The sequence below is a fragment of the Sinocyclocheilus anshuiensis genome, unplaced genomic scaffold (assembly GCF_001515605.1).
Source record: "Sinocyclocheilus anshuiensis isolate Anshui unplaced genomic scaffold, SAMN03320099.WGS_v1.1 scaffold795, whole genome shotgun sequence".
Classification (NCBI taxonomy): Eukaryota; Metazoa; Chordata; class Actinopteri; order Cypriniformes; family Cyprinidae; genus Sinocyclocheilus; species Sinocyclocheilus anshuiensis.
In genome coordinates this window covers 172452-195369 of record NW_015549596.1, presented here as the reverse complement: position 1 = coordinate 195369, position 22918 = coordinate 172452, and the positions used below count along the sequence as shown (strand labels likewise).

General features: G+C 39.5%; 1 protein-coding gene across 1 annotated transcript in view; it reads left to right on the top strand.

Annotated features, from left to right (window-relative positions):
- The window catches only part of LOC107658392 (coiled-coil domain-containing protein 71-like), a 31171-nt gene extending 10891 nt beyond the window's left edge, over positions 1-20280 (top strand). Inside the window, exon 2 of the mRNA XM_016446917.1 lies at positions 17683-20280. Within this exon, the coding sequence (XP_016302403.1) occupies positions 17724-18758 (1035 nt within the window). The 5' untranslated portion in view covers positions 17683-17723 and the 3' untranslated portion in view covers positions 18759-20280. The remainder of the gene's footprint in view (positions 1-17682) is intronic.
- Positions 20281-22918: the final 2638 nt, after the last annotated feature.

The window sequence follows — 22918 nt, the reverse complement described above, 5'->3', positions numbered from 1 at the left end:
GAATGTTATTTAATACAAACACTTGATCATTCATGTTTGTTCATTGTGCATTAAATAATTTTAACAGATTGAACTTGTGAATTATGTATTAGTAAATTTTGAAATTAACCCTAAGAAGAAGAATTGCTATATAAATATTGTTTATTGTTAGGTCATGTTATCTAACAAATGGAATCTTATTGTAAACTTTTTACCCTGCAGATTCAGAGCATGCCGCTGATTGTTGTCAATTGTGGTCATTCTGTGAATTGCATGAATTTAATTGGTTAAGTTGGTAATAACGCAAGCTGCAGATTATTCAATTTCAAAAAATTGACCCTTATGACTGGTTTTGTGGTCCAGGGTCACAATTGGTCCAACAAAATATCTATTAACATGAAGAGCTCTAGGTCAGGGCTTTGTCACCCTAGTGGTTAGGCGACACCAAGGTGTCGATTTTCTTCTTTATTGCTTGATAATGAAGTAATCTCTGTGATGTAGGTATTGCAATTGATTTCTTAGAATTTTATTGAGTATCATGTCCCAAATGCATTCCTTAGCCATTATGATTCGAATCATCAATCTTCATGGACTTCATAAATTTACTTGGGAAGCAATGCAGCTTGGTATATTAAAACTTGTCTTCATAGATTGTATCTGGTGTGTTTTGTCTAATTGCACTGGCAGATCTTTTCACTTTAACTTATTTATGCTTGAAACAAATAAAAAATCTGCTAATTGCTGTAAGACAAAATGTACTTGTATTAAAGACACATTTTTGGGAAATAAGTCATCTACATTGTTTTTCTCTGCTAATATTTTCAGGTTAAAAGGGTTATTCATAGAAACTTTGTAGTTTAAGAGGTGATTAACTGCATTTTTAATTCTTATTAAAAATCTGTGTGCCATTTTGACTTGTACACAGGTTTCAAATTTGCACCCAACAAGCCTAAATAGACAGAGATCAAATAAGCGTGTGCGAGTACCTATGTCTGTCCTTCTTCAGGTTTAGTCAGATATTTGTGAAATAATTCAGTTTGCTATCAGTTGTTCAAAGGTGAAAGCGATATCTTTGTCTTAGTATGCTTTCAACATTTAAAGGCATAGTTCATCTAAAAATAAAAATTCTGTCATTAATTACTCGCCCTCATGTCGTTCCAAACCTGTAAGACCTTCGTTCATCTTCGGAACACAAATTAAGATATTTTTTAGGGATGCCCGATATATTGGCCACCATATCGGTATCGGACGATAAATGTTCATTTTTACTGTTATCGGTATCGGCCCAATAAGAAAATTTAGCTGATATCTTAAAGCCGATATATAATGTATTATTTCCTTCAGACACACTTCAGATGCACACTCTTCACCATGATGGTTTTTAAATGCTTGATATATGATTGAAATCACTTTGAAAAGGACAATACACTTAAGTGCAACATGTACAGGGCAAATCTGTCATAAAGGCTACATACAATTATAATGTGACCATAACTGTAAATAATATTGTGGAATCGTTGTGCGCCAGTGTTTTGTGTGTGCGTTGAGCGCAGCCACAACAAAGCTACACCTCCATGACAGTTAAGTTCGCGTTTGCCTTTGCAGCCTTTTGTGCAATTGTACGTTGTAATATTGTTTATTTTATAGGCTATATCTGAGTTATTTCATATACAGTGGGTACGGAAAGTATTCAGACCCCCTTAAATTTTTCACTCTTTGTTATATTGCAGCCATTTGCTAAAATCATTTAAGTTAATTTTTTTTCCTGAGCAAAGGGTCTGAATACTTAGGACCATGTGATATTTCAGTTTTTCTTTTTTAATAAATCTGCAAAAATGTCAACTATTCTGTGTTTTTCTGTCAATATGGGGTGCTGTGTGTACATTAATGAGGAAAAAAAAATAACTTAAATGATTTTAGCAAATGGCTGCAATATAACAAAGAGTGAAAAATTTAAGGGGGTCTGAATACTTTCCGTACCCACTGTATAATGCGTTTGGTTAAGTTAATAGAGCGCTTCAGTTTATCGGTGATCTTCAGCTCAGTGCACGCAGCTCGAACAGCAGCGCACAACATTAATAACTATGATTGCAGTGTTTCCCACAGACTTGCACTCTATTTGTGGCGGCATATATATGCAAATTAATTCTCTGCCAGCAGGAGGCGCTTGTAGAGTGGGAGAGATAGAGGTTTCCCCGGTAACGGCTTTAGCAAAGCAGTGCTCCGTTCACAAACGCTGCTTTATCAGGCATTATATGCAAGATGAAATGAAAATTACGTCTAAAATTTTCTGAAGACAGTCGGATTCCTTCAGAAATACAGTGATATAAAAACACCCACACCAGGTTTCGATTTTGAAAAGTGCAGTGCTCATGTTTATTCAACGAAGTCAAAGCCTTTTGGAAAATGTATTTGTGACGGTCAGTTCTGATATTGTGGTGGGCCGCCACAAATAAATCAATGTATGGGAAACACTGCATTGGGAATGTCGCGTATGTAACATTCTAATGAAAACATTATTATAATAAAACGTTATGAATTATTTTGGTTTAGTTGCCTTGTTTCAGCGCATTGTTATGGGAAGTGCAAAGAGCGTGTCCACAACAGGAGTTACACGTTCTGACTATAGCACACAATAACTGTGTCATTTTGTACATAAATAAGTTGTAATATTAGGTTTATGTTGTATATTTTACGTTACATTTACATTTAGTTATTTAGCAGACACTTTTATCCAAAGTGACTTACAAATGAGGACGATGGAAGCAAGCAAAATCAACAAAAGAGCAATGATATGGGAAAAAAAAGTGAAAGTGACATGTGGCCAAGTATGGTGACCCATACTTGGAATTAGTGCTCTGCATTTTACTCATCCAATGTGCACACACACCGTGAACACACACCCGGAGCAGTGGGCAGCCATTTTTTTGATGCTGCGGCACCCGGGGAGCAGTTGGGGGTTCAGTGCCTTGCTCAAGGGCACCTCAGTCGTGGTATTGAAGGTGGGAGAGAGCGCTGTACATTCACTCCCCCCACCTACAATCCCTGCCGGTACGAGACTCGAACCCGCAACCTTTGGGTCACGAGTCCGACTCTCTAACCATTAGGCCACGACTTCCCTGTATGTAAGTGCTATAACAAGTCTAAGTTAGCTTAACGCAGTACACGTAGCAAGTTTTTTTTTTATTATATAATAAATAAAAAGAAAACGGATAGAATAGAAAAAAGAATAGAGCGAGCTAGTGTTAGAGGCTTTTTTTGCTTTTGTTAATTGTATAAGAAATAAAAAGAAAACCCGATAGAATACAAAAAGATTAGGAAAGCTAGTGTTAGTTTTTTTTTAAGAATAGAATTAGAATAAAGAGTTCTAGAGTTAGAGGGTCAAATAAAGATGGAAGAGATGTGTTTTTAGCCGATTCTTGAAGATGGCTAAGGACTCAGCTGCTCGGATTGAGTTGGGCAGGTCATTCCACCAGGAGGGAACATTTAATTTAAAAATCAGTGAAAGTGATTTTGTGCCTCTTTGGGATGGCACTAGTGATGTTTCGTTCGTGAACGAATTGTTCTTTTTGAACGAATCTTTTAGGTGAACGAATCGTTCACGTAATCATTGACTCCTATTTCTCGTTCACTGAAATTACTCCCTCCATAGCAGCGCGGCGCAGCTCAGTGAACCGGGGTAGCTCTGTGGATGGTTTCATCCTGTCAAAGAATGACTAAACCTCGAGCCAATAGCCTTCGAGTATGAGATGTGACGAAGCATGTGTTTTGTTGAATGTAGTGAATGAATACACCCTTCACTGAACGAGTTTCTTTTGAGTCTGAACACGATCGAGAGATCTTCTCGTTCGTGAACGAAATGACTGAACTGGTACATGTCGTTCGTGAATGAGTTGAATGAACTGGTACATCTCGTTTGTGAATGAAATGACCGAACTGGTACATGTCGTTCGTGAACGAGTTGAATGAACTGGTACATGTTGTTCGTGAACGAGTCGAATGAACTGGTACATCTCGTTCGTGAATTAAATGACTAAACTGGTACATATCTCGTTCGTGAACGAAATTAATGAGAGTGTCATTCGGCTATTTAGCATGTCAATCTCGATCAGCAATCAGCAGAAAGCGGATGCAAAGCGCAGTTATAGGTACTGTGCACATACGCTTGTTTATATATTCATATTTAGCATACAGAACATAACTCAATTTTTAATCCCCGTTTTATGAATGTGTAATTGTCTGACCAAACAATTAAAATGTTAATTATGCAAGAAAACCTTGTGCTTTGGTCATCTGAACAATTTATTTAGACTTTATTTATTTAATGAGTAGATTATGCACACACTTTAATAAAGCCAAATCAGTTTTGTAACAAGTGAATACGTTCGTTGACTTAAGATATAACACACAAGACACTCTTTTTCGCCACCTGCTGGCGTATTTATGTAATATGAAGAAATGATCACTGAACGAATAAGTGAACGAATCTGAACTAATCATTTTGGTGAACGAACTGAAAATGAACGAATCTCTTGAAAGAATCCAAATTTCCACCACTAGATGGCACAATAAAGTGACGTTCACTTGCAGAACGTAAGTAATGAATTTAGGTAAAGGGGTGCAGAGCCAGTGTTGGATCTGTTTCGACCTCACTCTGACCGTCACTACGGTCTTAATAGAATGATAACCTTCGTTCCGCCTTCTCTCGAGACCTTATGTAAACAAAGTCATGCCCATGACCCTGGAGGCGGAGCTTCCCACACTATAAAAAGCGGGATGAACTTCTGGCTCATTCTCTTACCTTTCTCGCCCAAGAGACCAGGTACAGGTAGGAAAACAGAATTAAATTGATTATCCACCATTCAAATTCATCACCTAGTGGTACAGGTGCCTCGTGTCCCTGTGAATTTTGGTGGTTATATAGCATTATTGCTACATGGTAGTATCTCCATTGCATTGTTTTGTAGCTACCTAGTATGCTAAGCTACGCAGTGTTGGTGTAATTCTGTTCTCTTTCAGATATCTATCTATGAGGAGATTCCAACCCTTCCATGTAAAGCGCTTTGAGTACCCAGGAAAGCGCAATATAAATGTAACAAATTACTATAATTATTATCAATGAAAAAATAGAATATATTTCTATTGCAAAATTTTTGGTAATATTAAACCCTATTATACCCTATATCACTGTTCGCAGTGGCTGGGGATTGTTTGACTTGCTTGGTATGTTCGCGTTCTGGTGCACGTCAGTTCCTTGTGTGGGGGATTTTATTTTGGATCTTTAGAGTATGTTCGCTTACTAGTGAAGGTACATTTTTCTAGTTGCATTTAATAAACCCTTACTAATGCCACGATCAGTGGGGGTTGGTATAAGCCTTCCGAGTATGTTCGCGTACAGGTGAAAGTCATCTTTTTGTTGGCTTAATTTACTGCAGTTCCATTACCGGTTTTATCAATCAGCAATGGACCCTCGTGAAGGACACTGGGATGCCCCTCATGTCTAGGGATTGCTCACCTGACAGGGGATATGGATAATCCTTGCAGTGCAGCTTGTGAGAGTGGTCTAAGGTGCTGGATTAGGCTCCAGTCTCTTGGGGGGCGTGAGTTTGAATCCCACTGCTGCCAGCAGTGGTTTAACCAAGGCCAGGAGGCCCTGCATGTACTTGGAAAAAGGAGCACGCCAGAGACATGCGAGTTAAACAAGATGCGTTGTCCTCTCCCACAGCCGATCGCCTGTTTTCTAAGGCAGGGTGACTCAGTCCTGCACCTGGGCCCCGTCCTGCCTAGAGAGGAACAACTCTGTCATGCGAACCGGATTCGCAGCATGGTAGAAAGAGGGAATGCTCTTTAGGTGGTCATGATCATAAGTGCACTCGCCAACATTGCGTGACCACCAGTATGATTACAATTTCAAACCAACAAGTCATAAGTGTGTGGATAAACCAACCACTGCTCCACCAACAGAAAGTACAAATGTACATCTTAAGATTCTGACTACTCTTCAGAGCTTATCTCAGAGAATGGACAGATTTGAGGCTCATCATTCCTTTTCCTGATCCATTTCTTCGCCCGGCCAGGAAAGCATTCCGCCACCTGTGCCTCGGGGAGAAGAGGCCATAGATGAAGATGTGCTGCCTATTTTTGCCCCCAACTCACTGTTAGATAGTGGGCATCAATCAGAATGGGGAGACTCCCATTCAGATGCTGCAGAGGTGAGGAATTACCAGGGGCCTCATGTATAAACGTTGCATATGCACAAAATAGAAATGTGCGTACGCTGTTTTCCACGCACGTATCTGGATTTATAAAAATGCTCGTTAACCAGTAGACACTTGACTTGGGGATATGCCACCAGATGAGCAGGTGATAGCATCATGGACAGCTTTGGGACTGGCCCGTCTTGGCTAATCCATGCTGTCCTGGCAAGGAGTGTACTAAGGCTGACTGCCTGATTTCTCACTGTTTATGCTGCTGCACATACGGCTCATATGGGTAATGCTTTGGCTATTCTCCTGGCGGCCTTATAGAAAACGGCGTGTGGAAGATCAAGATTCCAAAATGTTAATTGATACGGCTTTGGTAGCGCATTCACAACAAACACGTGATGTAAGTGAGTTTGTCATCAGCTGTCTTATGTCACAGGCAGATATGGCTGGCTCAGACTTCTTTGCCATAAGGAGCAAACTGATGAATTTACCAGTAATGTCTGGTCATGTCTTTCATCCAGATTCTCAGGAAATGTTGGACAGACCTGAGCATTCATACATTGAAGGAGATTGTTCAAAGGGCTTGCGGCAATTCCCCGGCCTTTAAACAAAGGTTTAAAACACCTCAAAGGCCGCAATGGCCTGCCTGATATTAACATGATGTGGTGGCCCTGCTGGTGTCCAAGAACATAGCTTTCATGTCAACAGTCAGATTCCCACATCACTTCCCCGAAGGGTTGTCCATGGTAACTCACGGGTACCAACTGCAGTTTTACCTCCCTTTTCAGGGGTCCAAATGACCATTCATACATTGAAGGAGATTGTTCAAAGGGCTTGCGGCAATTCCCCGGCCTTTAAACAAAGGTTTAAAACACCTCAAAGGCCGCAATGGCCTGCCTGATATTGACATGATGTGGTGGCCCTGCTGGTGTCCAAGAACATAGCTTTCATGTCAACAGTCAGATTCCCACATCACTTCCCCGAAGGGTTGTCCATGGTAACTCACGGGTACCAACTGCAGTTTTACCTACCTTTTCAGGGGTCCAAATGACTATTGTCAAGGATACCCTTTTTGGAGCCAGTATTGGTGGAGGAAGTTCAAAGTGTGTTGGAAAAAAAAGGAGCCATTTCAGAGGTGCCTCCCTGCGCACAGCAAAAGGGGGTTACTCCACAATTGGGAAATAATGGGTGGTTATCGGCCCATTCCCAACCTCATGAGTCTCAAATAATACTAAATGGTACTCATTCAAAATGATTCACCAAGAGTATTACTCGAATGGTCTCAGACCTTAGCCCCCTTCAGTTACAGGGTATCAAAATTCTTCTATATCTAGACGATTGGTTGATCTGCATCCCCACTCTAAATCAAGGAGTAATGGACACAGAGAAAGTACTGTCCCATATTTAATCCCTTGGCTCCACTGTAAACTGGAAGAACAGCAGTCGCCAGCCTCGACAACAAGTGAACTTTCTCGGGATCCATTTTTATTCTGTGACAATGAATGCACGTCTCACCTCAGAGGGCCAACAGTCTGGGAAAAGCATTAAGACATTTCCAGTCAGGAAAACTGACTGCGCAGGTGAATGCGCACAAATTACAGAAGTTGTTTTGGCTGATAGCAGCAGCATCAGTGGTGATCCTTCTGGGCCTATTGAAAGCGCATGACACACAGTGTTGGTTTAATTTATTTCATCTCCATCCAATAAAGACAAAGAAGTAAAGCTGTTGGTAACATAGTTCTGCATGAAGGCTCTGCTCCCCTGGAGGAACAGAGACTTTCTTTTCAGAGGAGTTCCACTAGGAGTTCTTCCTCACAGAAGAGCAGTGATCACAACAGATGCATCACTGACAGGCTGGAGAGCTGTCTGGGAGGGCTGGTCATTTAGGGGCACGTGGAAACTCCATTGGTCTTTGGAACACACAAATGTGCTCAAACTAAAGGCAGTTTCTTGCCTCAAGGGGTTGCTACAGTTCATGGAATGGTACTCCCTTATAGATACAGGAGGACTGCTCTGGCCCTAGGTGTTCTCAAAATCTCAAGAATGGCCAACAGGATTGTTGTATGCTTTTCCCCCTCTTCCGTTGTTTCCTCAAGTGATGTGGTGGCCCTGCTGGTGTCCAAGAACATAGCTTTCATGTCAACAGTCAGATTCCCACATCACTTCCCCGAAGGGTTGTCCATGGTAACTCACGGGTACCAACTGCAGTTTTACCTCCCTTTTCAGGGGTCCAAATGACTATTGTCAAGGATACCCTTTTTGGAGCCAGTATTGGTGGAGGAAGTTCAAAGTGTGTTGGAAAAAAAAGGAGCCATTTCAGAGGTGCCTCCCTGCGCACAGCAAAAGGGGGTTACTCCACAATTGGGAAATAATGGGTGGTTATCGGCCCATTCCCAACCTCATGAGTCTCAAATAATGCTTAAAGGTACTCTCATTCAAGATGATTCACAGAGAGTATTACTCGAATGGTCTCAGGCCTTAGCCCCCCTTCAGTTACAGGGTATCAAAATTCTTCTATATCTAGACGATTGGTTGATCTGCATCCCCACTCTAAATCAAGGAGTAATGGACACAGAGAAAGTACTGTCCCATATTTAATCCCTTGGCTCCACTGTAAACTGGAAGAACAGCAGTCTCCAGCCTCGACAACAAGTGAACTTTCTCGGGATCCATTTTTATTCTGTGACAATGAATGCACGTCTCACCTCAGAGGGCCAACAGTCTGGGAAAAGCATTAAGACATTTCCAGTCAGGAAAACTGACTGCGCAGGTGAATGCGCGCAAATTACAGAAGTTGTTTTGGCTGATAGCAGCAGCATCAGTGGTGATCCTTCTGGGCCTATTGAAAGCGCATGACACACAGTGTTGGTTTAATTTATTTCATCTCCATCCAATAAAGACAAAGAAGTAAAGCTGTTGGTAACATAGTTCTGCATGAAGGCTCTGCTCCCCTGGAGGAACAGAGACTTTCTTTTCAGAGGAGTTCCACTAGGAGTTCTTCCTCACAGAAGAGCAGTGATCACAACAGATGCATCACTGACAGGCTGGAGAGCTGTCTGGGAGGGCTGGTCATTTAGGGGCACGTGGAAACTCCATTGGTCTTTGGAACACACAAATGTGCTCAAACTAAAGGCAGTTTCTTGCCTCAAGGGGTTGCTACAGTTCATGGAATGGTACTCCCTTATAGATACAGGAGGACTGCTCTGGCCCTAGGTGTTCTCAAAATCTCAAGAATGGCCAACAGGATTGTTGTATGCTTTTCCCCCTCTTCCGTTGTTTCCTCAAGTCATTCAGAGGATCAAGGAGGGTCATTACTCTGTGCTGATGGTGGCTCCATGCTGGCCAGGAAGGCCATCGACTGATACAGGGCTGCCCATGGCAGCTGCCAGCTCGAGCGGACCTTCTGTCACAGACAGACGGACAGATTTGGCATCCAAACCTTGACTGCTCTGCACTTGTGGGTATGGTCTCTGTGGAGTCTGTCTCTCAACAGTTAGATGACACACGAGACACTGAGCAATGCTAGAGTCCCATCTATTCGGGCCAATTACTCTCTAAGCTGGAAAAAAAAAATTTCAAACTGGTGTGTGAACACTAAGGTGGACTCGGTTGTCTGCCACATGTCCTTCTTTTTTACAGTTTCAACTGGATCAAGGCAAGGCAGCCAGTACAAAGGGTTATGCCTTGGTTATTTCAGCATTTCATGAAGGGCCAATGACCAGCTATTAGGCCGACTTCCTTTAATAAGTAAGTTTCCAAAGGGAGTTGACCCGTGTCCAGACCGTACTCTGCGGATACCAAGTTCGGACTTGCCTCTTGTATTTAACTCTCTCACTAAGTCCCAGTATGGGCCTATTGTGAAAACAGATTGAAATATGTCTCTCTAAATGGATTTTCTATTGGCTCTCTGCTCTGCTAAGCAGGTAGGAGAGCACTGTGCTCTCTCTGTTAGTGGAGATTGTTAGCGGTGGAAGGCAGATGGCACGGGAGTGTCATTTAGCCTAACCCTGCATTTTTGCCAAAAGTATTTAAGCCCCAGTTACAATTTTAGGTACTAGAGGTGGTTCAATGTTAACCATTTCCTCACATACAGAACAGGAGCAGTTACTTAACCTGTGTTCAGTGAGGGCATTGCGTACTATGTAATTGTACTCAGTCTTTGAGGAAAGCTAATCTTCAGCTTATTTTCTACTACAGTAAGGCGAGGCAGAGGTTGCCGCTGTCTAAACAGCATTTGTCACATTGGGTAGTCGATGTTATTTCTTATACCTATGCTGAAAGGGGGTTTTCGGTTCCTACAGGAATACAAGCCCACTCCCACGCTGAACCACAATCCCACTGCACTAAAATTAGTTCTGTGGGAGATATTTGTGTGGCAATCATGTACACTATTGAGATTTATAGAATTAATGTAACCGTGCAGCACCTGTGAGCACTGCAGTTCTGATGTCTGTTGCCCAGCGAGATTTAGGAAAATCTCATTTTTCTGTTTCTTGTGACCCTTTTGGTATAGGTCATCCTATTACAGTTTTTCTCAATTGCTTTGGCACATTTTTCGAAACAAATGTCAATGTCAGATATTTATGGAATATACATGCGTGTATACCAATTTTTCATAATTGAATGGATCGTTTTGAATGTGATGGCTTACACGATGAAAAATGATTGAGAAGTTGTGAAGAGTTTGACAGTTTAAGTGAGAATCGGCTCATCAGTTTTGATCAACAAGCCATATGCAATTAGTTGTTGTGCAAACTGCAGACAATTGTACTTACTGTTTGCAAACATGTGCCAAAGCATTTGCAATTTGCTCAAATCAATAAGAAATTCCAATCTGATGTGAACAAGAAGCTAATTGTTCAGAGATCTGAACTTATTGTTTCGGGAAAAAAAAGTTTCATTCGAGAATTGAGCCAAAGCAATTGAGAAAAACTGTAAGATTGTAGTGATGGTCAGAGTGAGGTCGAAACAGATCGTAAGTTATGAATATAACTATGGATCTGTGAGACCGAAGGATGACCGTCACTATCCTTGTCGCTTGGAACACTAGGCGTTCAAGGTAAGAAAATGAGCTGGAAGTTCATCCTGCTTTTTATAGTGCGGGAAGCTCCACCTCCAGGGTCATGGGCATGACTTTGTTTACATAAGGTCTCGAGAGAAGGCAGAACGAAGGTTATCATTCTATTAAGACCGTAGTGACGGTCATCCTTCTGTCTCACAGATCCATAGTTATATTCATAACTTACGTTTTGTAGGCAAACATTAATGCCTTGAATTTTATGCGAGCAGCTATTGGTAGCCAGTGCAAATTGATAAAGGTGTGACGTGCATTCTTTTCGGCTCATTAAAAATTGATCTTGGTGCCGCATTCTGTATTAATTGTAAAGGTTTGATAGAACTGGCTGAAAAAACTTGCCAAGAGAGCATTGCAATAATCCAGCCTGGACAGAACAAGAGCTTGAACAAAGAGTTGTGAAGCATGTTCCGAAAGAAAGGGCCTGAACTTCTTGATGTTGAATAAAGCAAATCTGCAAGACTGGGCAGTTTTAGCAATGTGGTCTGAGAAAGTCAGCCATTTTGGATTAATTGTAGAGGTTTGATAGAAGTGGCTGGAAGACCTGCCAAGAGAGCATTGCAATAGTCCAGCCTGGACAGAACAAGAGCTTGAACAAAGAGTTGTGAAGCATGTTCCGAAAGAAAGGGCCTGAACTTCTTGATGTTGAATAAAGCAAATCTGCAAGACTGGGCAGTTTTAGCAATGTGGTCTGAGAAAGTCAGCTGATCATCAATCATAACTCCAAGGTTTCTGGCTGTTTTTGAATGAGTTATGGTTGATGTGCCTAACTGGATGGTGAAATTGTGATGAAATAATGGGTTTGATGGAACCACAAGCAGTTCTGTCTTGGCAAGTTTGAACTGAAGGTGATGGTCCTTCATCCAGCAAGAAATGTCTTTTAGACAAGCTGAGATGCGAGCAGCTATCGTCGGATCATATGTCTGTTAGACAAGCTGAGATGCGAGCAGCTATCGTCGGATCATCGGGATGGAATGAGAGGTAGAGTTGAATGTCATCAGCATAGCAGTGAAAAGCCATGTTTCTGAATGACAATATAATAACAATATAAATTACAATTATTATTGACTGTAATATGATATAATCATTGACGATATACAGGTGCATCTCAATAAATTAGAATGTCGTGGAAAAGAGTCTGTGTGCATTGAATTTATTTAATACACGAGTTTCACAGTTTGAATTGAATTACTGAAATAAATGAACTTTTCCACGACATTCTAATTTATTGAGATGCACCTGTATATCTGATTAATCTCACAGGATGCATTTCCTTGAGTTAAATATGCTGCTAGCAAAGCACTACAGTTTACCGGTGTTCATTCAGCTCTTCAGCTTCAGCTCGCACAGCTTGAACAGCAATGCACAAAATTAATAACTATAACTGCGACTGTCATATACATAACTTTATAAAGAGAACACTACTGTAATAAGTTGTGAATTCTTTAGGTTTATTTGCCGTGTTTCAGGTTTCACGTTGTTACGGGAAGAGCCAAGAGCGCATCCACGAGTTACACATCTGACTAGCGCATAACTTAGTTCAAGATAACTTGTGCATTTCCATCTTTTTGTGTATATATAAGTTGTAATATTATGTTTATGTTCTATAAATATCTGATTCTCATATAGCCTAATTAACCTGCTAACAAAGTGCTTCAGTTTACCGGTGTTCATTCAGCTCTTCAGCTACAGCACACGCAGTTCAAACAGCATTGCTGCTATTTAAAACAGTGGCATTAATTTGCTACTTTATCAAAATCATTGATGCACTATTAATAATAACCACCACTTTTATTTTTTCTCTTATTTTCATCAACAGTATGGTTTAGTAATTAAAATAATTTCACTATTGTCTGTGCAGAGGCTATTCCAATTTATTGATCCATGGCACATGCATTTTGATTCTTTACATGTAAGTAATGATTTCCAATGACTTGTTTGCATTATTTATGCATTTTATTTATTTGTAAGACTTTTCATATGAGGAAATTTGGTAACAGGAGAGTAAAATTATTTTTAAAAACACACTGGTCAAACTAGGCTGCTTATGTTGAAGTGTGGCTTTTAATGATGATACCTTTTTGTAGTTAGGCTTTCAAAAATTAGATAAACTGGATTTAGATTTATCGGCCAACATATCAGTTATCGGCTTTCAAAAAGAAAGAATTATCAGTTATCGTATTGGCCAAAATTTTTCATATCGGTGCATCCCTAATATTTTTTTATGAAATTTGAGAGCTTTCTGACCCTGCATAGACAGCAAGAGAACTACCACATTCAAGGCCCAGAAATGTAGTAAGGACATCGATAAAACAGTCCATGTGACATCAGTGGTTCAACCGTAATTTTATCAAGCTACGAGAATTATTTTTGTGTGCAAAGAAAACAAAAATAACAACTTTATTCAACAAATTCTTCCCTTCCGTGTCAGTCTTCGACGCGCGTTTATGACAGTACCACGATGCATGCGTGTGCATTCCTCTTGCTTGTAAACAAGGTGCAGTGCATCCGGGTGCCGATTCACACACCCGATTCACATCATTTTAAAATGAAAATGCACTAGTGTAAATGTGGCTTTATATCTATTGGGTTTGGGATGCTTACTCACTACAGCCTCACGTGTGAGTCATGTCTCTGGGCATGACTGACATAAACTTGTGTTTTTCCGTGATGCCTCACCAGAGCAATTACCAGTACTTGATTTAGGTACATCAAACATGCTGCATGCTTATTGGCTCACTGACATTGATGAGATTAACCCCTTAGGTATAGAAATTTGGTACTGAACAACAAGCCATTTTTTGATACTTGATAGTAGCGAGGCAATTTGGTCAGTGCCTAAAAAGTATCAAACTTTATACCCAACTCTAGCATTGAATCAATGTCATTGATCTCTATGGGTGAAACATCAGCTTCAGCGTTACCCTTCTAATGCATAGCTCATCGATTGAGGCTTGTGAAGTGGAGCTCAGGGCTGTGGCAGATGTGGTTGCCAGAACTTCACAATAAAAAATATGGTTGCAACGTTACCGTACCTGTTACCTAGATGAAATAAATGTACAGTAAAAACCTGTATTTCATTAACTGGTGTAATGTTAAAGGTTTAGTTCACCCTCAAGGCATCCTAGGTGTATATGACTTTCTTTCAGACGAGAGCCGTTTTAGGTAGGTGTGGCTGACTCAACTTTTATAAAGAATATCTCTTTGGATTTGAGACTTCAGTCTTTGCAACTTTACAGATCTTCTTTATGCACCAAGAGCTTGTAACACTCCAAAGAGAAAGGAAAAATTGAAATCGCATCATATGACTCTTTTAAAACGTTATAAACACTTCTCTAACTTCCGCTAACTGTCACATAAGCCGTTCCAGGCGGATGACGTATGCGTATCGCACACTCCTGTGATATGCTAGTCTCGTGAGTTTGTTTACAGGAGCAAAGGGAAGCAAAGTTTCCTTACTTTAGCAAAGGAAAACCAGTCTCCTCTTGGCTTAAATCGAAATCCTCTGACATTTTTCTTTACAAATCTTTGTTTTGTGATTCTGATTCGTGAACGGCATTTTGTTTTGTTTTCTCTCCTCTGTGCTTCCGCATTCGTCACTAATCACCGCCACATGTGCTACACCTATGTACTATGTCATCCGCCCGGAAAGGCTTCGGCATATGACAGTTAGCAGAAGTGAGAGAAAAGTGTTTAGAATGTTATAAATATGGATATTTTTCTTACAAAAATGCATCGATTTGCTCCAGGAGGCCTTTATTCACCCCCGGAGCCATGTGAGGCATGTTTTATTATGGATGGATGTGCTTTATTTGACTTCTTTTGAACTGTTGAAAAAAAATATAAAAATCACCCGCCCACTGCCATTATAAAGCTTGGAAGGACAATTTTTAATATAACTCTGATTGGATTCGTCTGAAAAAAGAAAGTCATATACACCTAGGATGCATTGAGCGGGAGTAAAACATGGGCCAATTGTAATTTTTGGGTGAACTAACCCTTTAATAATACCAACCTCCTGAAGAACTAAAATCTGATTTTGTACCTTTATAATATACTGACAACTACCAAGGTGGTAATGAGAAAGCAACATGATGAATCACAGCTCACCAAAAGTAGCTTTTCCAAAGCTGAAGTAAATGCTAAAAAAATATAAGACCACACAAATACTAAACACCATGATGGTAACATACATAAAATAATGCAGCTAACTCTTAAGTCAATACCATAAGATGTCATTTAAAAAAAGAAACATTGTTTTTAAATGCAAAACCATCAAATGTGACGTGCCATACAGGGAATTATGGGAATGTCAATTCACGATTTTCACTGTAAATTATAAGATGACTTGCTCTTAACTTCTAAAATCTGTCAATTTTAGAGTAAAATCCTGTTAGATTCATTACAGTTTTCATTGTATATAGTAAGAGAACTTATCATTAACCAGTTAACAGTTTTGTACCATAGCATTTTTACTGTCTTGCACCATTAAAATGTTGACCATTTTTACAGTGCACTGCAAAAGATATTCCTTCTGTAAAGGAGCAATGATATAAAAGTAGGTGTTGATCAGTATCTGTGCAGGAAGTCTTGTGCTGATGTATTATTACATTATTAAAAATGTGGAAGTAGAAAATGAGATGAAAAAGTCATTTTGCATGCTTGGTTTCAATGAAAGCTGTTTTTGGAGCAATGAAGTTTTGAGATCTAAAACATACAGAATTTCTCTCATTTTCTCATGTATAACAACACCACAATGCATTGATCAAACAGAACTATTTTGATAACATTTGAAATAATTCCACATAGGAAAGGGCATTTGCAAGGCTTGTTGAATGTTTTACTGCAAAAGATTTGGCACCATGCCTTTGATAAAATACTGAGATGCACTGATGCATCAAGAACAAAGTAAATTGTAAGGTGAATTCCACATTTAGCAATTAGGCATCAGGGGATTCATGATTTTCTTCAAGGCAGTTTCTGAATTTCAAATCACCTTACCAGGAAAACTATAACAGGACACAAAACATCTGTACTCAAGAAGCTACATTAAAGCAGCACAACACCACAATGCAGGTAATAGTAAACAATCAGTTTTAAGAAAATTAAATGTTAGGGTAACATTTAATTTTCTTAAAACTGATTGTTTACTATTACCTGCATTGTGGTGTTGTGCTGCTTTAATGTAGCTTCTTGAGTACAGATGTTTTGTGTCCTGTTATAGTTTTCCTGGTAAGGTGATTTGAAATTCAGAAACTGCCTTGAAGAAAATCATGAATCCCCTGATGCCTAATTGCTAAATGTGGAATTCACCTTACAATTTACTTTGTTCTTGATGCATCAGTGCATCTCAGTATTTTATCAAAGGCATGGTGCCAAATCTTTTGCAGTAAAACATTCAACAAGCCTTGCAAATGCCCTTTCCTATGTGGAATTATTTCAAATGTTATCAAAATAGTTCTGTTTGATCAAATTTGCTCTTGTTTTTATTTCTGACATTTCCTGTGTATGTTTGTTCAATAACCTACATTATAAAAATTACTAGGCTTTTGTAGATGCAATGTTGAAACTACAATCAGAAAGCTATGTCTATTAAAAGTCATTGCTCTTAACAATAGGACAAAGAACCTTAATAGGCAATTGGTTGAAATTGTAGAAGTGTTTTGAAGTGGACAGCAGTGAGTTCAGATCCATTTCCCATGGATAGTTTGAGAGATTCTTAAAAAATCTTAGGGAATTAGAACAGTTTGCAAAAAATAAAATTGGCCAGTGTTCCTGTAATGTTATTGTAAGAAATTAAGGCTGAGGCTAATACTTTACATGCTACCTGAACACCTGTAAATGCCCATTTCACAGTTGAAGTCATTATCTCCACCACAAAATATTCTTGAGACAGTTATTCATGCAACTTTGTGTGGACTAAAAGCCCTACCAGCTACTTTACTTTGCGAAGCATGCATTATTTAGTGGAGTATTATAGTTGAAGAGCACTTTTAAAGAACTGTTGAAAAACTGACAGTTCAAACTGCATAACCAGAATGCTGTGATTAGATGAGTCATGGTACTGTTTTGACCCAACGCAAACAATAAAAAACATTGTTTTGCCAAACTGCATCAGTCAAGACTGGCTGGGATAATTTAGAGGGAGTAGTTTAAATCTAGGTCTACATCTAGGAAGATACAATCATAACTATCAGCAGACTTTTCAGACAAGCAAGTTATGGATAACCCAGTTGGACTACTAGCTCAATCATTGTTGTGTGCTTGGAATAGGACCACCTATTTTTTTGATCAAACAGTAATATTTTTGCTAATCCATTTGGTGCTAGTGTTGCAGAATTTACACTGCTTTTCATATTAGATAAACTGTAATTCATGTGTGTTTTTTAAATCATCACCTTAATATCCTTTTCATATTCACAGACACCTGAAGTCCTTATGCATACCAGCTGTGAAGGTGCACCATGAATTGTGAAGAGCAGGGCATGGGGAGGGTAGTCCATTCCTGGGCCAGATTTGCCCCAGCTGGACAAACTGCCCTCGAAGAGGCCCTGAGGGTCTTTAACCCCATGTCCAAGGATCTGTCGGACACTGAGAGACAAATGGTGTCCTTTCTTCAAGAGCTGAGGAAAGAGGGAGCCAAGCCTGTGATTTTGAGGAGCAAAGATGTATATGGATACACGTCTTGCACCACGGAGCCAATCTCTTCCAAAATTGGCAGCAAGGTTCAGAGAGTGCAGAAACCTTGCAAGAAGCGAGGGCGGAAAGGTTTGAGCAAGTCCAAGGATGTGAATTATGCGACGCTCAGTAGAGCGGCAAAGGACATTCTCCAAAACCAACCCAAGATCCTGCTTACCAATCTCTCGGTGGACAGTCTTAAGCAGAACGTTGGATCGGCAATGCTAGATAAACATTCTGTTCAAGCGCAGCAGTGCCTCAAGCTAACAAACATAAAGGGGTTGACCGGAGGCCACACCGCGAGGTTGCAAATTCACTTTGAAAATTCTAAAAGCGCCCCCAGTTTTGCTCTGGGACGGCCACCGGATCTCTCCGGAATTCCGCACTCTCCAACGGAAAATGGCAGTCAGACATCAAATGTAGTTGCCTTGGACAACAAACGTGTTTTGTCATGTCCGTTCAAAGTAGACGATGCCCTTATTGGAGACTCTGCCCCAGTCGTCTATCAAAATGGTTTTGGTCTTAAAGATGGTAGCATTTATAAAAAGATCGAAACCGTATCAGGTAAACCTGATGTGATGACCAGTGGTCTGGACAATGGTTCAGTGAGGAGACTCCGTTTCCAAAGCTATAACTGGTCCCAGTCTACACTCACCAATGGCCAAGACGTTTCTAGACTGAATGGCAATGGTCTTGAATGGAAGGTTATAAAAGTAGATGATTCGGTCACAGACGAGGAAGTGAGAAGGAAGGCACAAAAAATCTTGCAGGTTAACTTGTCTCCTGTGATACAGATCCATCCCCTTGTTGACTCTGTATAGACTCTTGCTGGGGATTTTTTGTTTGTTTGTTTCCTCGTTTGTTAAGTTTTCTTGTTTTGCAAAGTTGCGTTTTGTGGAAACAAACCCTAGGTTATCTCTGGATGGGAGCATTGCAGTTACCTCCAAATTTTGCATTATCATCAAGTAGTTACTAACATCATAATCCAAAGATGGGATGCTTTTTTTCTGCTCTCACAGTATTTTGTTTTCCCGACACATCCCAACCTACTTTTCTTTTGTGTATTTTTATCTAACTTCTGAAGAATTGGACTGATGAACAAACCCTTATTTATGACTATGCAGTTCCCAGAATGTTCCTTGTGTTGGAATACTGCGGGCATGGAATGCTGTCTCACTGGATCATGGGAACAGACTGAATTTGTAGAGTCCTTGGCTCCTGCTGATGTCAATGCCACCCGGGGTTTTATTTTTTTATTTTTTTGACATCAACGTTTTTTGTAAGATGTTAGTCTGCCGGCATTGACTGCGTATGATATTTTTGTTTAGACTCTAACATGTTCAAATTGGGGGCACTTTTGCATATTAATTTAATTTCAGGGCAAAATAAATGGCCTTATACTTTGAGAAGAGTGAAATTTAACTGAATCTTTGTACTTTTTCCTTCTTGATGTACTTGTTTCTTTCTGCACTCCACTTCTCAAAAATTCCTCCAATGTTTCTTTTAATGTGCCAACCCTGTTTTTTTGTTTCCTTAGTTTTGTTGGTGCCATGACCACAAAGAATTGCAAAAAAAATGCTTCATTTTCTGAGTTCTCAGTATCCTGTCAAGAAGTGGACTTGCTTGTCCATTGATTGAACGTACCTCAAGCACTTGAATACGAAAATGTTGTCATCATTAATCTTGCAGTTAATATTGTTCATTCCATACATCTATAAGTTGGTTGGTCCATGTCACCTTCTACACATTTAACCAAATTCTGTAAATGACAAACTGATGTTCAATAGGATGGTTTTGATCCATCACTAATTAAGGCAACATCTGAAGGTAGCAAATTGGAAAAGGAAAAATTCATTCATGTTGTCTGTTAAATCTTGCTCAAGGTGTTTTTTTAAGGTCATTGTTCTGCCTCACCAGGATTCATTTGTTGAGGATGATTCATCTGCATAGAGCAATCGTTTTAAGGCACAACGGGATGAATGCTTGCTTTTTGTGCAAAAGGAGGAAGAGATATGGGAGAATTAAGTTGGAGTTCAGCAACGCCTAAGGCCTTTGGTTCAGAAGGTCTCATTCAAACTAAAGTAGAAGATGGCAATGCAGCAGTTTATTGGCGCCACAAGGCAAACATTTAAAAATTGTTATAAATTTAAGTTTTGAGTTAACCAACATATGGGTTTCATTTAAAAAAAAACTTTCACATGCAAAATACAAGCAGAATTTGGTTTCCTGTTAATCAGTTTTTATTTTCATCCAGTTGAATCTGTGACACTCAAAAGCTGTAAATGTCAGTGTTGTATCTTTAGTTACTGTTATCAAGTTGTGAATTAAAATCTGTTTGAGAAATGTTTGGTGTGGATTACTGGAGTCTCAGTGTTTTCTTTTTTTAAAGAACAGGCAACATTATTGGTGGAAAAAAAATCATGGCTCAAAGACATCTCCATTAGAGGTTTGATGAGGTCTAGACATAGTTGCATATTGTTTGGCCAATGCCGTTAAATCTCATTTCAGAAATGAGTATTTCCTGCTATAAAATCTGACTGGATAAGCCACGTTAAAAGCACTTTTGAAATAGCTAATGTGCTCACCAACAAACGGCACAAATTCAATATTATATTAATATGCCAAGTTGCTTGGCAACCATAAATGACTTGCTGTTTGGCTAATGAACTTGGCAGATGTTATTTAGCAGATGAATTGCTTATTGTGATTATTGTTACTAGTATATTTAATTGTTTATTGAACATTGGTGTGTGTTGCCATATTGATGTTGTTGCCACAGTTAAGAGGGGTTTTAGGCACCGTTTCATGAGCCGAACAGAATTTCTTAAGCATTAAAACCTCTAATAATGCTTGGTTTTTCCTGCCGTATTGCTGTGCAAACTCTGAGAATAATTAGTGTAAGATTGTTGCTTATTTTTACTGCTGTATCTTTGAACATTTTAGATGATGTTATTTATAGTACCTATAAAATATTTAATATTTTTTAACCATTTCTGTTTCTTAATTCAACCATATTATGTAATATTTGCCACACAATGGCCAGAAAAAAGAGAATCCATTAAAAGTCAGAAACAAATTTATTCAATCCTTTTGAATTGTTGGTCTTTTTTTTTTTTTTTAAATAATTGTTCTTTTACAATAATGCTCAAACTCCAAGTTGGAATTTAGAAGATGAACGTTTCTGTTTCTTTTCTGGTGTTTTTATGCAATGCAGCACCAGGATTTTTCTGTGCTTTGCCCCAGCCATTTTCCAGTCTTCCATCTTTGCAAAAAAGAAACATCCCTAAGACATAAGCTGCAACCAACATTCTTTTCACAAAACCAAATCGAGCAATGTAGAGCTTACCTTCAAGGCATGGACATTTTTAAAAGTCTGAGCCTGTATTCACTAAACATCTTAAGGCTAAAAGTAGCTCATACATTTTTGCTGTAAGAGTATTTCTCGAAGCGTTTTAGTGCTAAAACAAGCCCCTAAATCTGTGAAATGTTAGTAGTGAAGAGGACTCCTAAGTCACTAAGACCAGGGCTGCGTTCCAGTCCATTTTTTTATACCCTTCACTCGCAAACTTCCCTCCGTCTCGTTTACTCGGATGTACGTTATTGATTACGTTGCATGAGTGCCCACTTCTGGCAGAACCCTTGGAATGGGATGAACTAGAACGTCCTAAGCCCTTGATCACTTAGAATCAGCTATGTGAAGCAGACTCACTCCCTCGGTCAAACTTGAGGGGTCGAGGGTCTGTCCATATAAACTTCCCTCGTCCATTCCACAAAGTGGAATGCACTTCAAAATGGCAGTGGGGATTCCCCCGAGGGGAAGTGCTTAGGGAAGTACGCGAGTGCGTGTCTAAAAGTGGAGTGGAACGCAGCCCAAGCCACAAACTATTCCTAAAATGGCTGTTGCTGGCAATCTGCCTCGGAACGTAAACATTTTAGAAACATTTGATGATAATGAGCTTTTAAAAAGGTATATCGCTTTGGTGCAGCATTCTATATGTATATAGGTATGTTTGGGCTGTTATAATAATTTATATTCTGTTAAAATAATTTATATATTATAGAGTTGTTTGAGGTGGGGATAAATTAAACGCGATCTGCGATGACGTCACAATAGTGTTGCATTGTGGTCTATGGAGCGGCCTGAAGTGTGCTTATGAAGCAGACTCGCTCCCTCGGTCAAAATTGAGGGGTTGAGGGTCTGTCCATATAAACTTCCATCGTCCACTTCACGAAGTGGAATGCACTTCAAAATGGCAGTGGGGATTCCCCCGAGGGGAAGTGCTTGGGGACGTTTGAGAGTGCATGTCTGAAAGTGGAGTGGAACACAGCCATAGACACAGACCTGAGTGAGATGCAGAACCAAGCCACAAACTTTTCCTAAAACAGCTGTTGCCGGCAATCTGCCTCGGAACGTAAACGTTTTAGAAATATTTGACAATAATGAGCTTTTATAAAGGTATCACCTTTGGTTTTGGAGGTTATCCCAACTCTAAATTTTCCTTTGATTATATCCTTGATTTCATTAACCAGTTGGGCAAGAAGTAACAGCTGTTCTTGCATCAAGATTGGTTTTCTTTTATGTTTGCATGTATTACTATCAGCCATGATTATTCTACTTTGTTCATTAAAAGGCCGTTTACATGCATATCCGCTAATTGTTTACGAGAAGCATACATGTAAGAGGCTGGCAATTAGCTGAATATATACAGTCATGGCCAAAAGTTTTGGCAGTGACAAATGTTGTGTTTCGCAAAGTTTGCAGCTTCAGCTGTTGTGGTGTTCATTCACATTGTTTCTAGATTATTGTGTGATCAGATCAGATCAGATCAGCATTTTAAATAATTGCTAAAAGCTTCAGTGGCCAAAAAATGAACTTTTCACAAAAAAAAATAAATAAAAAGTGTTTTGATCCTGACACAAAATGACCAGCTAACATTAATTGACTAATCATATCAGCAGCACATGTGAAAGTGTGAATGAG